Raw genomic sequence first — 16,169 nt, forward strand, 5'->3', positions numbered from 1 at the left:
CTGGTTTGGTGAAGGGGACATACCAAGACATTTTGGACAATGCTATGATTGGAACGCTTTGGGGAAGACCCTTTTCTATTCCACCATGATTGTGGCCGAATGCGCAAAGCAAGGTCCATAAAGACATAGTTGGATGAGTTTGGTGTGGAAGAGCCCTAACCTCAACCCCATCGAACACCTTTGGGATGAACTGGAATGGAGATTGTGCGCCCGGCCTTCTCATCCAACATCAGTGTCTGTCCTCACAAATGCTCTTCTGCATGAATGGGCAAACATTTCCACAGAAACACTCCAAAATCTTGTGGAAAGCCTTCCCAGAAGAGTGGAAGCTGTTATAGCTGAAAAGAGTGGACCAACTACATTTTAATGTCTATGTATTTAGAAAATGATGTTATCAAAGTGTTGGTGTAATGGTCAGGTGTCCCAATACTTTTGTCTATATAGTGAATATTGTATCTTATAGAAATTATTAGGAAGCCTTGGGATTTCAGATTTAATAATACATTTCAATTATAATATATATATATATATATATATATATACACACACACACATGCATACTGTCATTTACCAGACATGAGCAGTCTAAGCCAATTAACCCCCTCTATTACCAGACATGGGCAGTTTCAGACTGGCTGGCTGCAGCTTACACTGAGGTCCGTGTGGAGGGACAATCAGGAGTGTTGAGAAGTCTCTCCTGATAGAATGAGACCTCCTTCACCCTCTAATTAGTGGTCCAGTGCAGAGCTTTTTTTTGTTTTTAAACTATGGTAGACTTTATCTCCCCAAGCGCCCCACCCCAGGACCGCCAGGCCCCTTACTCTAATGATTGTACCCCCCTGACTACAGGCAGCATTATATCAGCTAGAACACCATTACTACTTAGCAGCTAGGGCACCTTTACTGCAAGCAATTCTCACAAGCTAGAACACCTTTACTGTTGGTAGTACTCAGCAGCTGTAACACCTTTAAAGCAGGTAGTACCTAGCAGCTAGGGTAACTTTCCCCCACAGGCAGTACTCAGCAGCTAGAACACCTTTAACACAGGCAGTACTCAGAAAAAAATGTAATACTATGGCAACCAAGCCTTTAAATCTTTAGTGACATTTTAAAAATCTCAGATGAATGAGAAACACAAAATCAAAACCGGTATATCACCATTGTTCTACTCAAGGATAGCATCCTGTTGGCTAACATGTAAGTGATAATGGAATGAAATCCAGAGACGTAACCTATTATACAATCTGCACTAAGGTCCAACTGGGCTCAAAATAGAAATAGTCTTGAAGTGATTAAAACCCAAGAACTAAGAAATAACTTTTTTCCCTTTTATGGTAACAAGTCAAAGATTTATCAATGGTTACCAAGGATTAGCAATCACATCTGAGGCTTGGCACTGTTAACTTCACGTGGACCTACACATGCCATAAAAAAACAAAACTCACAAATCTTCTCATCAGTTATATGAAACCTGGAACATCTTGCCCTGACTTGGCTATAATTTAGGCAAAATATACCTCTTAAGAGCAATTGGGCAACGAGCTAAATATGTGTTTTAAATCAAAGGCATTCTTTATGAATATGATTCATAACATGAGCTATTAGAAATGTTATAAAACCAATGGCGAGGTCCACACAGTTGAGTTATATTAATTTTATGTGGACTTGGGTTTTCATCTTATAGTATCAGGAACAATTGGCATTTGTGTCTGTGGAAGTATGTTTGTCTGTGTGTGTGTAAGTATGTTAGTGTATGTGTGTGTGGAAGTAGTATGTGTATAAGCAGTGTGTTTATGGAAGAAGTGTAAGTGTGTGTGGAAGTTTGTGAGTGTAAAACATGATAAGCAAATGTAAACATGTAAACACATATCTATAGAAATAGATTAAAACTTCCATATGAACTGGATTATATATGTGGTTTTGTATACATGTGAATATGTGTAAGTGAATGTGTATGTAAATGTGAATTTGCGAGTATGTACAGTATATATGTGTTTCTGATTGTGTATACTTGAATAAGTGTATATGTATATGTTAGTATATAAACTAATGTAACCAAGGGTTAAGAAAAAAACAGATAAGAATACAGGGGCTGTGCTGACAATAGAGTGGATGAGGGGAATATGGCCAGGAGCTGGGGGTTATGATGTCGCCTAAGGGAAAAGCATATGACAGTGGCTGAGGGCTGGCTGAGGATATTACATGTGTGACTGGGTATTTGACAGGGACAAGGAATTTGACAGGGGGCTGAGGCAAGGGATTTGATAGGGCGCAAGGAATCTGACAGGTGGGAATAAGATCAAGCAAGATGTAATGATGAGGTTTAAAACAAGGGGGAAATGTAACGGTAAGGTCTAAAACATGTATAAGATGTAATGGTGGGGTTAAAGACAAAAAAAGGAACAGGTTAATAAAAAGTATACGAGGAAATATAAGGATGAGAATAAAAATGGGATGGGTAAAAAAAGAAATGCAGGAGAAGTAAAGGAGAGGGCTGATAAAAAAGATATGAGGAGACATAAATGAGGGGTTAATAAATAGATAAAGGAAAAGTGTAAAGAATGGGAAATGAATTACAAGAACGTTGCAGGAGAATTTCAAAACTGAGGCCAAACTAGCTAAGTTGGGAAAATCTCCAGTGCATCTGTTATTCCAACTTGGCTATTTAGACTGAATTTTGATATTCTCTTGCACGTCCCTTAAAATTCTCACTAACTCTTTGTTAGATTATGACTTAAAAAATGTATTAGTTGTTTAATCTAATTTATTTTGAATTGTGCTTATTTTTTAAAAAAAACGCGGGTGCCTACCAGCTATCTTGCACCATGGTCCCTAGATGCCCCCGCTGTAACAAGTAAAGTTTAAGTGAATTAAGGCGGAAACTCAAAATGACCAAAGGGTTATAATATTATAAATGCTGCATGCAGTAAACAATGGTTCCGCCCTTATGCGTTTGTATTGATACATTGTGCAAAGTGGTGTTATTAAGAAGGTCAAAGGGTTGTCATGTTGGTTTCTGAAAACATGTCAGGTGGGTCCAGGGACACTTCAATTTCTGTTTTATTTTACAACAGCCAAAATAAGGGACCTGGAGATATTGGAGGAAATCATGTACTAGAGCTACTTATTTGGGAAAGAAATGAGAAGCACTGGTTTTGCAAATGTTTATTCGATGGATAAACATGACAATCTATTACATTTTTCTTGTTCTTCTTTGTACCACTGCATGTCATGTATTATGATATATTTCGTGAGCACAGAAATACAAAGCCATAAAACAAAATCTAAAATCATTGTATGGCAACTCACATGTTTAGTGGCAGCTGAACTTTTGGTGATGTCCCTTGTTCTCCAAGCAGTGTGCCCGTTTTGGGACCAGTAGCTCCAGCAGCAGGAACAGAGCCTAATGTAGATGAATCCTGAGTGAGGAAAACAAAGAAGGTATTAAGTCTAAGGGTCTTAGGCTCCTAGCGTTAACTGTATCCATTTCTTCTGGAGGAACTCCTATACAAAATAGCTATATAGACCTAAAACAGAGGGATTTAAAACTTAATTTTAAAAAAACTCCATTTGGTTGTTGGTAAGGATCCAAAACAGCTCTGGAAAATGTAAAATATGAAATAATATATGAAAACAGTTTCCAAAGAGCACAAAACACATTGATTATTTTCCATCAGACAACAACATAATACATTTACTAAGTATGAGACTATATCACTATTGTAAAAGCTAGTGTTTTGTGATCTACAAGGTTAGAGTATTACTGTGTACCAGGAAGCAGTAGTGGGAGCTATAATACGCATTGTGTATTTGAACAAGAAATTCCAGTTATTGTCATGGTAAAAGTTATTTTTGGACCATATAGAACTGAAAGAATTTAAATGATGGATGGGAAGAGGGTGGATTAGCTAAATACAGTATATTTACCAGACTGTTCAGTGTTAGCATTAGTACATTGAGAACTACTTAATAATCACAGAAATTCCTTGCAATAAGATACCGGGGTTTGCTTTTTTCCTTCTGTTTTTGTCACGAAATATTTTTTATTGTATTGCAGGAGACATTTAGAAAATTGCATGTTTCTTTTTGTGCAGGAGAGGATGGGGGGTGTTCTAGCAATTTGTCATCTTAATGCAAGGCATATCAGCATGATTTGAAGCTCTCTGTGGAACCACCACAAAACCCCCCTTTGCCACAAGGGACACCAGCTTGTTAACGGCTTCTCTGCAAGCACTGTAAAGCATCTCTGCTGGAACTTAAATGGGAACTAGAAGGCATTCAAACAGCTCATTAGCGTGCTTGCTTCACCTCTCCGAGGCTAGTGGAAACTGGGATGGATTGCAAATCAACCTCTTAGGCTATTCTGCCAGTGAAATGGTTAACATCCCCATTATCATTCTACTTCTACAATGCTCTTGGTTCTGGACATAAAAAGAATCAAATCATTCTTTTGGGTGTCTTTTTACCAATATTATTGTTTACCTAGAAATATGTATCATTCCCAGCTGTTGCCTTAAATCTATGTGGTTTTATTCTTTTTTTTTGGACCAACAGTAAAATAATACATATATCCAAAGTATATATGAATATATTTGTAGTTGATCACCTGTGAATTACAGTATAACTGTATGTGGACCCTGATTATGAAAATACCATGATTTGGACATATAGTGATTAAGGCTATAACCAAAATACTATGAATACTATGTTTTGCATTGTATATATGGCAGACCTCAAGTTGGAGGCCACTCCATATTAGCGCAACGAAAAACTCAATTTCCAAACATCTATTCTTAAGGCTTCTTAACACAGTTTTTATTCTTACTTGGGAGATAAAAATAATGTCTTACTACCACACATCACACTTAAGTAAATAGGAGATACTCTGACAAATTGAAAGATAATTTCTGCTCATTTGGCTATTCCGGCTAGTTTCTGCACTCAACTGAGTAGAAACCAACACTACAAAGTACGTTTACTTGGTTACATCCATACGGCTCGTATATTAAGTAAATGGGTGGAATGAACTATGCCATCTGGTCCTGGTTGTGAGAGGGATGTAAACCCAATATTTTATGACAATCTTTGTGAGAATGAATTACACATGAGAGCATTCCAATAACTAACGATAAAGCATCTAGAAAAGGATTATGATAAGCAGTGATTAAAATCAAGTAAACAAGTCTACTACATAGAGAGGAGCGTCTTAGAATAACCCACATTGGGCAGGATTCCACACACTTTAAAATGTATTACTCTATTTTTTATAATAATAATGTAAAGTATAAGTATGCCTATATGCTCTCCTGACAAAGCAAGCTTTATTTAAAGAAGTGAGTTTATACCTAGATTGTATGACACTATATGTAAATGTTGGGTTGGAGTTCCATACATTTTAAAGGTCATCCACTTTCTTTTTACCTCTGACCCTTTCCTGTGTCATGTCCTCCTATGACCATCTATTCAAGAGAAGGTGGACACCAGGAAGACTATCTACCCTCATATTTTGTGTTGTTTCATGGGTACAATGAAACACAACTCCCGAATTCGATTTTTCATCATTGCTGTGATAGTTGTGGAAGTGAGACACAAACAACATTTTCATCAACACAATAAAAACTAACTGAATCTGCAACGGGCTGAATGCCATTGCCATCAATAAAATCACCAGCCTGAAATTACTATGCTGACTTCAAAGCAAATCTGGAACTGTCTCACTGCAGGCCACAGCTACATTCATTAATTCACTGGGAAATGTGCTGTTTCATCTCATATGCTTACTAACTTCTTATCATTTGCTTAACTTTATATATTAATTTTTTGTTACGTACGTGATCAGACGATGTTAGCTCAAAGCTAAAAAAATGAGGTTGTTCCCCTTGAAATATATGAGTTGGAAAAATTCTAATGATTTATGAGATTGAGCTACTCAATTCAGTAATCCACACAATCTATAAAACAATGGTGTGGGTAATCAGTTCTTAATGGTCTCTGGATCTGTGCTCGACAAAACTGGGCATGGTAGAACTGTATTATAATGTTTATAGATAGATATGTATTATATTTAAATGATATTTAGATTTAGATGTATTAGATGTAACTGTATTGTAGTGTATTATAGATAGATAGATAGATAGATAGATAGATAGATAGATGATGGATGGATAGATAGATATATATAATGCATTATATTTCAATGATATTTAGATTTAGATGTTACTGTTTGGCCATTGCTTCAAAAATAAAATTTCGCAATGAGAAGCATTATATTTCCTACTCAATAAGGTATAATTTTATTTAACCTATATGATATATAGTAAAAATGTAGAATGGTGCTCTGCCAGTGTAGCATGTATAAATCACCCTATCGTTATTGCTTTATGATACGTTAAAACTTACATGTTTGAACTGAGAAAAAAAACAGTTTTATATTCTGAGCAACCTTTATTTCAACCTGGGAACTCTTAACTCTTCTTATTTGTTCAAATTGAATATTGGAGACAATATCTATTTCATGAAAAGCAACTGTCTCCATAAGAGCCTTGGCTGACACTGTCAGCGAGTCTCTAAGACTTTTTAAGCCAATCACTGACAAGAAAGATGGCCCTCTGAAATCAATTGGAATGCTTTTGGCACTCGTTAGATAACCTGGAACTATTGCAAAAGCTAGCGGTGGAGTGGAAAGCCAAACACATTTCCTACAAACCTAGGAGCTTGGGGGTCAAATGCTTAGACGATATTCTGCCGAATTCCTAAATGTAGTCGTAATTTAAGTTGGCACATAGCTATCATAGTGCATGCGATGGCTCGAGTGTCCTAGGAATATACAGGATATTTGGAGACTTACATATGTGGTTGGGAAAACACAGCCTAAAAGTCTCTTTTGTGTGTTTTCTACCCTGGACAGGATAGAAAATGGAAAAAGGGATATTCACCGGCACCGCTTAGCCCCTCATCCATTATGAGACTGACTGAGCACACTTTCCCTGACCCTAAATAAACCCATTTATCAAAATCACATAGAACATGCAGTAGATGGCAGCTATCACTAGCTCTCATCTGATTATGGTGGCATAAAGAACCCCCTTTTTATACAAAATTATAAAACAAGTGTATATTTAAAATGAATCATATCAATCAGATGTGTCTATTATGCATTACTTGTATGTCAATAAATCTATTTGATTATTTTTCAATGCAGGCTTGTGGGACTACCATGTCAAGCACTGAGTGCATTGATTTTTCTATTTTGTCACTTAAATGGGAATGTCTTACAAAGCTGATTTAAGCAATGTTTCCAGCTGAGATCACCTGCAAGACTTCATTATTTACTCTTCATTGCCTCCACTGTGCAAGTGACAAATTATCTTACACAGCTTGATGACTCTCTCTAAGTATGTTAGCAGTTATGAGAAAAAAGAAATGAAATGTCCAACTTTCTATACTTTATACTTTTGCACAAGCATTTCATACTTTAGCGGTAGTACAGCACAAACTTGGTGTAAAACCTTGTGAGTGGTGCCATAACCACATTGCTTAATACAAATGAACTGGTGAAATCCTGGAACTGACCAAAGCCAAGATCATGTGTCCACTGCAAATTATGTCTTGGAACTATATTTAAAGTTTACATGTTTATTTATTTGCATACGGCAATCTATTCACTTCCAGGGGCTGTTGCTGAATGATTTCCAGACATGGCAGAGATGAAATCAAAAGTTATAAACCCTAGGCTGGATTTTTTTTAACATCATACAAACACTATATGGGCCATATGCAGGGGAGGGCTGGCAGCCTAAGGCCTGGGGGGGCAAGTCTGGTCAAGTGGCCCGTTGCACCACCGAATCAGCCCACCATCCATGCCCATCTTTTCCTGATTTTCTAACGCATATTGATGTGATGTGATGGGATTGGGAGTAATCAATACACAAAAAAAATTCATCATACACGGGACGCCTGAAAGCACAATTTAGTGCCACTAATGCTTTTTAATAAAATATGCAGATTGAAACAGAGTAAATAACACAAAACCTTTACTTTTCCTCTCATTGATTTCTGGGCCTAGAAAGTTTTGTCCTCTTATGTGACTACAAATTCAAGAGTGTGTTTTATGTATGGATAATTAAAAGTTAAGTAGTTCAATTTATCCCTACAGTAAGTAAAGTGCCAGGAAACAGATGACCAAATACACACCAGGACAGGCTCTGCCACACTGCCACCCAAACACACACACACCAGGACAGGCTCTGACACACCAACACCCAAACACACACACCAGGACAGACTCAGCCACATAAACACCCAAACACACACCAGGACAGGCTCTTCTCCCACACGGGCACCCAAACACACACACACACCAGGACAGGCTCTGCCACACCGATACCCAAACACAAACACACTGGGACAGGCTCTGCCACACTGGCACCCAAACACACACACATACCAGGACAGGCTCTGCCACACCGGCACACCAAATATACACACAGTGCAGGCTCTGCAACACCGACACACCAAACACACACCAGGACAGGCTCTGCCACACCGGCAACCAAAACACACACTGGCACCAGGACAGGCTCTGCCACACAGCACACCAAACACACACAGCAGAATAGGCTCTGCCACACCAAACACCAGGACAGGCTCTGCCACACAGCACACCAAACACACACAGCAGGATAGGCTCTGCCACACCAAACACCAGGACAGGCTCTGCCACACTGACAGCCAAACACACACACCAGGACAGGCTCTGCCACACCGACACACCAAACACAAAGACCCTGACAGACTCTGCCACACCAACACCCAAACACACACACACACACCATGACAGGCTCTGCCACACCAACAGCCAAATACACACACCAGGACAGGCTCTGCCACACCGGTACCCTAACACACACACATATCAGGACAGGCTGTGCCACACCGGCACACCAACCACACACCAGGACAGGCTCTGCCACACCAAACACACACACCAGTACAGTCCAGCCCGCCCCTGGCCAAATGCACCATGAACCATCAAAGTCAAGACAAAAGGTGATATTAATAAGAACTTGACTGGTCCACACAGAGCCCAGAACTTAAGCCCATTCAACACCTTTGGCATGAACTGGAACAGAGATTGCAAGCCAGGCCTTCTCATTCAACATTAGTGTTTGACCTCACAAATACTGGATGAAAGGATATTCGCAGAGAAACAGTTCAAAATCTTGTGGAAAGCCTTCCCAGAAGAGTGGAAGGTGTTGTAGCTGTAAAGGGGGAACCAACTGCATATTAATGTCTATGTATTTAGAATGCAATGTCATAAATGTCCCTGTTGATGTAATGGTCAGGTGTCCCAATACTTTTGTCTACGTAGTGTTGCATATGAGTTATTCTTGTATGTAAATTTAAATTGTTATTAATTCTGCAAAGAAAGTACCTCCTACACAGTTCTTGTGATTTATTCCACAAGACTAAATGTTATCTTCACAGAGAAATCATGTATAATTAGCAATCTGACACATGACTGTTGAGTGGCACTATGTTCCTGGAAATAGTTTCAAAGACTGTCAATTAATATGTACATGCACTTTAAGGAAAGATGGGCATCTATGTCAAGCTGGTGCTTCAGATCCAGAGACTGTAACTATCCACATGTGATACATGAAATAATCAACAATATAAACATTATATTTAGATTTTAAACACTAAATGCATTTGTGTCTATGTATATTATTATTATTTATTGTTTCATATAGCACCATCATATTCCACAGCACTGTACTATATAAGCCCTTGTTCTTAATTTATAAATGATCAAACGTGGATTTTACACAAAACCTTGCATTGTTACCAGTTTTAGTAATCGTGTCTCTGTTTTTTTCATAAAGAAGGTAAAACATTTTTAAAATTAGAATACGATCTGCCTCGATAACAGGAGTTCAACTCACTGATGCTTGTCAATGTCATTATTCCATTAAAATGTAACACAAAGAACCAACGTATTGATGTACTTGCTGATTTAATGTGACTAGGCCTTTGAAAGATCTCCTAACCTTCTGGATTCCTCCCTCAGCTTATTTTCTAGATGTCGCATGCAATTTGCAGTGTTACCTGACTAAATTGCTTTCTACATATTAATGGGGCCTACATGTTTGAATGTAAAACAAGCCATATGAATGAATTAAGAGCTCTCTGCAGCTTGAGTAAATATCGTTGACTCTAATAACTACTATGCTCTCTGCTCAGCTTGATTAACACAAGGATGTATATGTCCATTCATTTTTTTTAACCTATTTTGCATTTTGCTTACTTTTAATGCTTGATAACAGTATATTGTAAGAAAATGTAGCAGATAACAGGGTAAGTATGGCACTATTCCCGCTCTACTTTTTTATTGTTAATTATAAAACAACTTCGCTGGGAGAAATCCATTTCAAGGATGGCTTGGCAAAAGGTATGAATTCCACTAGAGGTCCAATAATATATTGTCCCACAACATCTGGCTTCCAAAGACATGGGCAATAATGCTCAATGTGCACAATCTCTTTAGAACTAATTATATGCCATTTATATATGTGCTTGTTTATGTTGAAGGGTTTTGTGATTAGTTTCTTCCTTGTCTAATATTCACATACAAAAAGCAACTTAGATTATTTAGCAACATTAAAAAGACATGACATACTGTATAACTCATAAAGGCATGGATGACGTTAGATAATGTTGCCAATAAAGAAATAACAGAGCTGAATTATTCATGACACAAAGTAGTTCCATTAAAACCTTGTTACTTGGGAATAAGATTGACATTTCACCTTTCCAAACATCTGTCAAGAATAAGGCATAAGTAGTGCAACTAAAAGAGAAAAAGAGAATCTGAATCCTGAAATTATTCAAACCAAATAGAATGTTGGGTTAACTCTTAATGGCCCCATTCAATCAAATATTGTGTGCAATAATAAAAAAGTGGATCAATTTAGTGGATCCTGAACAAATGCTAGGAAAAAAATAAAGGTCCTCCAATTAAGTGTTTTGATCAGACATAAAGCAGAATTAGTTATGCATACAAATTAGGACAGAAAACATGCAAAAATGTGTTAAACTCTTCCAATCCAGGTAAAAGCTGATTAAAACATATGAATAAGAGAATTAGTTTGAGTTAAATAAAAGATATCCCTGCAAAAAATCCCTACAGAAACAGCACAGGAATCCTTTAATAGTATCAATGTATTAAAATGTTAAACCTATTAAAAAAGTCAGAGGAAATGTAATATTTCTTAACATGTCATGTTAATTTGTAAGATTAGTCGGATTTGGTTTTGATGGTAGATGCTAATTTCAGTCCTGTATTTATACCTTCCGGAAGCCATGAATAACAAGTTAAGTCTACATTTTAGTGTGACCCTACTGATGCTGTCAAAATCAGGGCAATGCATAGAAGCTTACAGCTTATAGGCCTTAAAGGGTCAGACGTATCATAAGCAAGGACATGCATGCAAAGGAGATGTTAGAAAAGGCAGAAGTCACAAATTCTGTTTAGATTTGCACTTGATTACGGTGGATCTATTATCAGATGAAAAAAAATCACAGTAATCAACATTAATAGGCCTATGTTATATTAAAACTATAACGTTGGTCAGAATTTAGGGTGCTGTAAAGACACGTATTGTGTCTCCGATACACACAAAACAGCATTTCCCAGAATATTCGGCTGCTTGTTCTGCCCTTTTTAACATTTGTAACAAATTTCCTAACTCAAAGGAAGAGGGTAAGGGTTATTTAGTGTGTTCAGTATGTAGGTTAATTAGTAGAAACATTTAAAAGATTTGAAGACATTCAGAATAATGAAAAGTTGTTCTAGGTCACAGGTCCACTTTAATGGCATCATCTTATTTGGCAACCTTGCCAATAAGACGTCCATAGTTTTTTTTTTTTTTCAGGTGCCACCAAAATAGGGTTGTAATTCACCTGTCTACCCTCATCCTGCGGCTCTGTAAAAGATTACCTGAACTGGAGCACTGGATGAAAGTTGAGCCAAGCCTCCGATTCTGGCAGCAGCACGGGGATCACTAGAACTGATCAAAACGGGAGAACTAATTTCCATGGAGTGCCTGTTATTCATGGCATGGGAAGATTTGTGCGTCATACTGAGGGCGGTGAAAGAGTGGCGTTTCTTGGTATTCCTCTTGATGTCGAAATGCCTTTGGTTGGCACTAACAACTCCGGTACTGTTTAAAGTAGGACTCTGGGTCACACTGACTACCAAGCTGGCATCAAATGAGACAGGGACCTCATAGCTTGGTGCTGTAGATAAGCTTGTCTTGTCCTTCTCAATGAGCTGCTTTGCTGCCTCGTTCAGCTGAGTGTCAAAGTGGGAGATTAAAGGGGAAAAAAAGAGAAAAACGGTTAAATGGTGGTCATTTTGTGTCTTGTATTTTTCCATTTTTGTTCTCAGTGTAACAAATCTAGGTTACAGACTTTCGATCTGACCCAGCTGGGCTTCCATAAGAAATATAGTCTTCTTTTCAAAAAGACTGCAAATGTGAAAGCACAGTAAAACATTGTGAAGATGTGAAAACACTGTAAAACATTGGAATGAAGTACACATAAGGTTATATTTATGATGTCCTCTAAAGCAATACTAATCTGTAGCTATGGTACCATTCATACTTAGATGGCATGGACTGAATGCAGTTTATTGTCTTTTCATACACAAACAGATCACATATAGGATAATACCCTACTGTATTAACACACATTAAACTTGTTACCCTATGTTCTAAAACCAAATTAATTTCTGCAAACTGGATTTTTCAGTATTACTAAATCATGAACTAGTGTTTACTAATTAAGTGTCAAAAGTTTAAGGAGTTAATTTAAGATTTAACACTAGTAAACACAAAACAGGATGTTTACTAGTTACTGAGCCATCTCCACCAAACCCAACATTGGCATAACTCAAGGAATCTGTTGAGGACAATTTTTACCTGTGTAACATGCAGTCACACTTTGGTGAAGAATCATGATATGCAAAAAAAAATGTAAATAGGGACTATACTATATTGATTAAAAAATGTAAGAGCATTACACAGAAAGTACAAATTGTCCTGTTTTGATCACAGACAATAGTTTTTTTATATATATATATCAAAGCATAATAAAAATGATGAAATAGCATATTCTATGTTATATAGGGATTTGCGTCTTTCAGAGTAATTAAACATAGTGCGAACTGTGTGGCAAGCCCCAATGATCCGTTCCTAAATTTTACCAAGCCTTGTTTCATCTAGGCAAAAGCCCAGAAGGCTCGCCTATAGGAACTCACGCATTTGAAAGTTCTGCATGTATCGCCTGTGGGCATCTCGTCATCGGCAATGTTTTTACTAGTACGTAACAGATCAACAATCTATCAACTGCGGGAGAGTCGGCATGACTTATTAGTTAATATGTAATAACTACAATTAGCAGCATGTGGGCAAAACATGCAGAATGTTACAGGGGTACTCCAGCCATCACATGCACTTTAATGTAAATGATAGCGGAGAGGTTACTTTAAATGTTAATGCTATCTCCTAAGCATGGGGCTTCTGCTAAATCTGCTGAATCCTGCAGTTTCCCACCAATGTAAATGTACCTTATTTTTAATTTTCCAAGGCAATTAAACTGACAGACAAATGAAAATTACAGGCTACAGGAAGTTTTTATAAATTAATTTACTTACGCTAACAGCTGTGACTGTGGCAACCCTCTTTAGAGTAGCTCAGCTGATAAACCAAGTACCCATTGCACGTCTGCCAAGGGTTCCTTTTTTGAGGGGGACGGTCTTTCTTTGGGATCCAAATTCCTGTGCCCCCCCTCCAAACTTTTGTAGAAGCTTAGAATGTGTGTGTTGGGTATGAATGTATCACAGTGTTCTACAGCCCTAAACGCCACCATAATGTGTATAGGAACAGCAAAATGGTCTTTTCATACATTGTATAAATTAATTACATTATTCTTGCTATAGATGTTTCTCTCAGATGCATAAATAGGTTGCAAGGTCCCATAAAAACTCTTGGAAAATCCACTGCTTCTAAACGCACACCCTAAAATAAAAACTGCCTTAATGCTGGGATGTATGATAGTAGGATTAGGTATAACAGAAGGTAGGATTAGTGTTTGTATTGGCAAAAACCTCAAATGTACCTGAAGAGGATTTCTGAAAAAACATCATAAATGTATGCATCCTGCAGAAGGGGAATAAACAATATTTAAAAGCAACAGCAATTAATGTAAAACAAGAGTCAGTATGCACAGGTTTCAGGTGTTAGAGCATATTTCCTAAAGTCCACTGGCCACCTGCACATAAAGGAAGATCCTGCAAGGCCAAAAACATGCACTTGACTATATTAGAATATTTTTGAGGCTAAGATTTTAGTAGTGCATTCTCTTTCTTTATTACTACTCCCTCAGCAGCAAAAAATACAGGAAGTAGTTAACTGAAGAGAAAAAACATATATAAAGAGATATAAACAGGTCAGCCAATCAGCAATAGATCCAGATACATCAAAGGGCGTGATATACTGCTGCACTTCCTCTTTTCTTGCTGCTCCCTCAGCGGACAGTTAAGTATTCCTTTGCTCTACCATTTTTCTCAGTTTAATTATATGCGTAATTTTCTGTCATTATATCGCATTATATTTACTGTCGTTATTATTGTCCCCTTCCGTTTTGAAGCATGTATATTTTGTGCCTTCCAGCCGTATACCCTGATCTTCTCATCTTATTTGCGTGTTTTGCTCGTGACGGTTTCTGCCGTTTTCGGTTCCTTCATTGCCTCTTACCTTCCTGGTTCCTCCGTTTACTTCGCCCGCGTCGCGGTGCTCTTCTCTGAGCTTCTGCGTCACTGGCTTCCTTCTCAGCCGGCGAGTCCGGTGTGCGCATGCGCCCTGACTCGCGCGGCGGCCATCTTTGTTGGCGCGCTTCTTACAGGATTCCCGCTCTTCATCGGCATACATCTCAGCTCCTTCCTTACCTTCGTTTCTCTTCAGTTGTTTTCCACTCGGGTTAATCAACCCACCGTTTCTTTTTTCAGCCGGTATTTACTAGTGGTTTCCCATTTTTTATTGTATCTTATTGTCCCCCTCATGGATCATTTTGGTGACCAGGCTGCTCCTGCTGGGGCGGCAGGTTCATCCATTAGGGATCATGCTGATGATGCTCAGCCTCTGTTGGATGCTACAATGTCCCACACCATTACTAAAGCCCTTTCCTCTGCTATGGGTTTAATGTCTCACTCTATCACCCAGTCTATTCAGCAGGCTTTGCTCCAAGCACTTGTGACCTCAGCTCCTGCTACTGTGCCCGCTCCTGCCCCATTAAGCAAAAAAGCCCTGTTTACATCTAAGCACCTTTCCCCACTCCTGACTGACAGCCATGCTACTGTCGTGATGGACAAGGCTCCTATTCCTGTCCCTGAGAGCGCTGGTGTACCGCGCAAAAGAGTCCCTGACCGGACAAAAACAGCCAGACATTGGAAAAGAGCTAAAGCTCAAATTGATTCATCAGAATCTGATGAGAGTGGTGATGACCTTAACTCCTATAAGGATCCTTGTTCCTATATTTCAAAAGAGGACGAGTCCCCTGAATCTTATAAAATTATATAATATATATATTATAAAATCTTATATTGATTATGCACGGTAATTGCCGACAACTGAACAGGTTTAAAATATCTTTGTAATAGAACACAATCATTATCTAACAAGTTTCTTCAATGTACATGCATGTGATATACTGTTTTTCCTTGAGTGTAGGACATGGCCACCCCCCCCCCAAAAAAAAGTAAGGATTGTTTTATAATCTGAGTAGTCTTATAATCAACCACATGGTGGTATATGGTATGAACAGTATAAAAGTGGCATAAAAATTCTGTCAAATTGTGAAAAAGAGTAATGAGCAACATTAAACCACATTATTCATGTATCTATTTAGTAATAGGAATTTAATGAGTATACTTTGTCGTGGGTAGAATTATGTATAATTACAAAATAATTTTCCATGAATTAAATAAATTACTTTGCTGTATCGATAGGATGCATGCTTTATTATAGCACTTTTTAAACCATTATAGTGATCGCTGCAGTGGCTTTCATATTTCATTATATGGTAGCCCAAGTAGAAGGAGACTCACTAAA

At 38.0% G+C, this 16,169-nt stretch overlaps 1 protein-coding gene across 1 annotated transcript in view; it reads right to left on the reverse strand.

The window, feature by feature from the left end:
- Window positions 1–16,169, reverse strand: part of SH3RF3 (SH3 domain containing ring finger 3) — a 152,800-nt gene that overhangs the window by 17,380 nt on the left and 119,251 nt on the right. Inside the window, exons 4-5 of the mRNA XM_053455074.1 lie at window positions 11,999–12,352; window positions 3,310–3,419 (exon numbers count right to left, since the gene is read on the reverse strand). Coding sequence (XP_053311049.1) covers window positions 3,310–3,419; window positions 11,999–12,352 — 464 coding nt within the window. The remainder of the gene's footprint in view (window positions 1–3,309; window positions 3,420–11,998; window positions 12,353–16,169) is intronic.

Source organism: Spea bombifrons, chromosome 2 (genome assembly GCF_027358695.1).
Source record: "Spea bombifrons isolate aSpeBom1 chromosome 2, aSpeBom1.2.pri, whole genome shotgun sequence".
Classification (NCBI taxonomy): Eukaryota; Metazoa; Chordata; class Amphibia; order Anura; family Pelobatidae; genus Spea; species Spea bombifrons.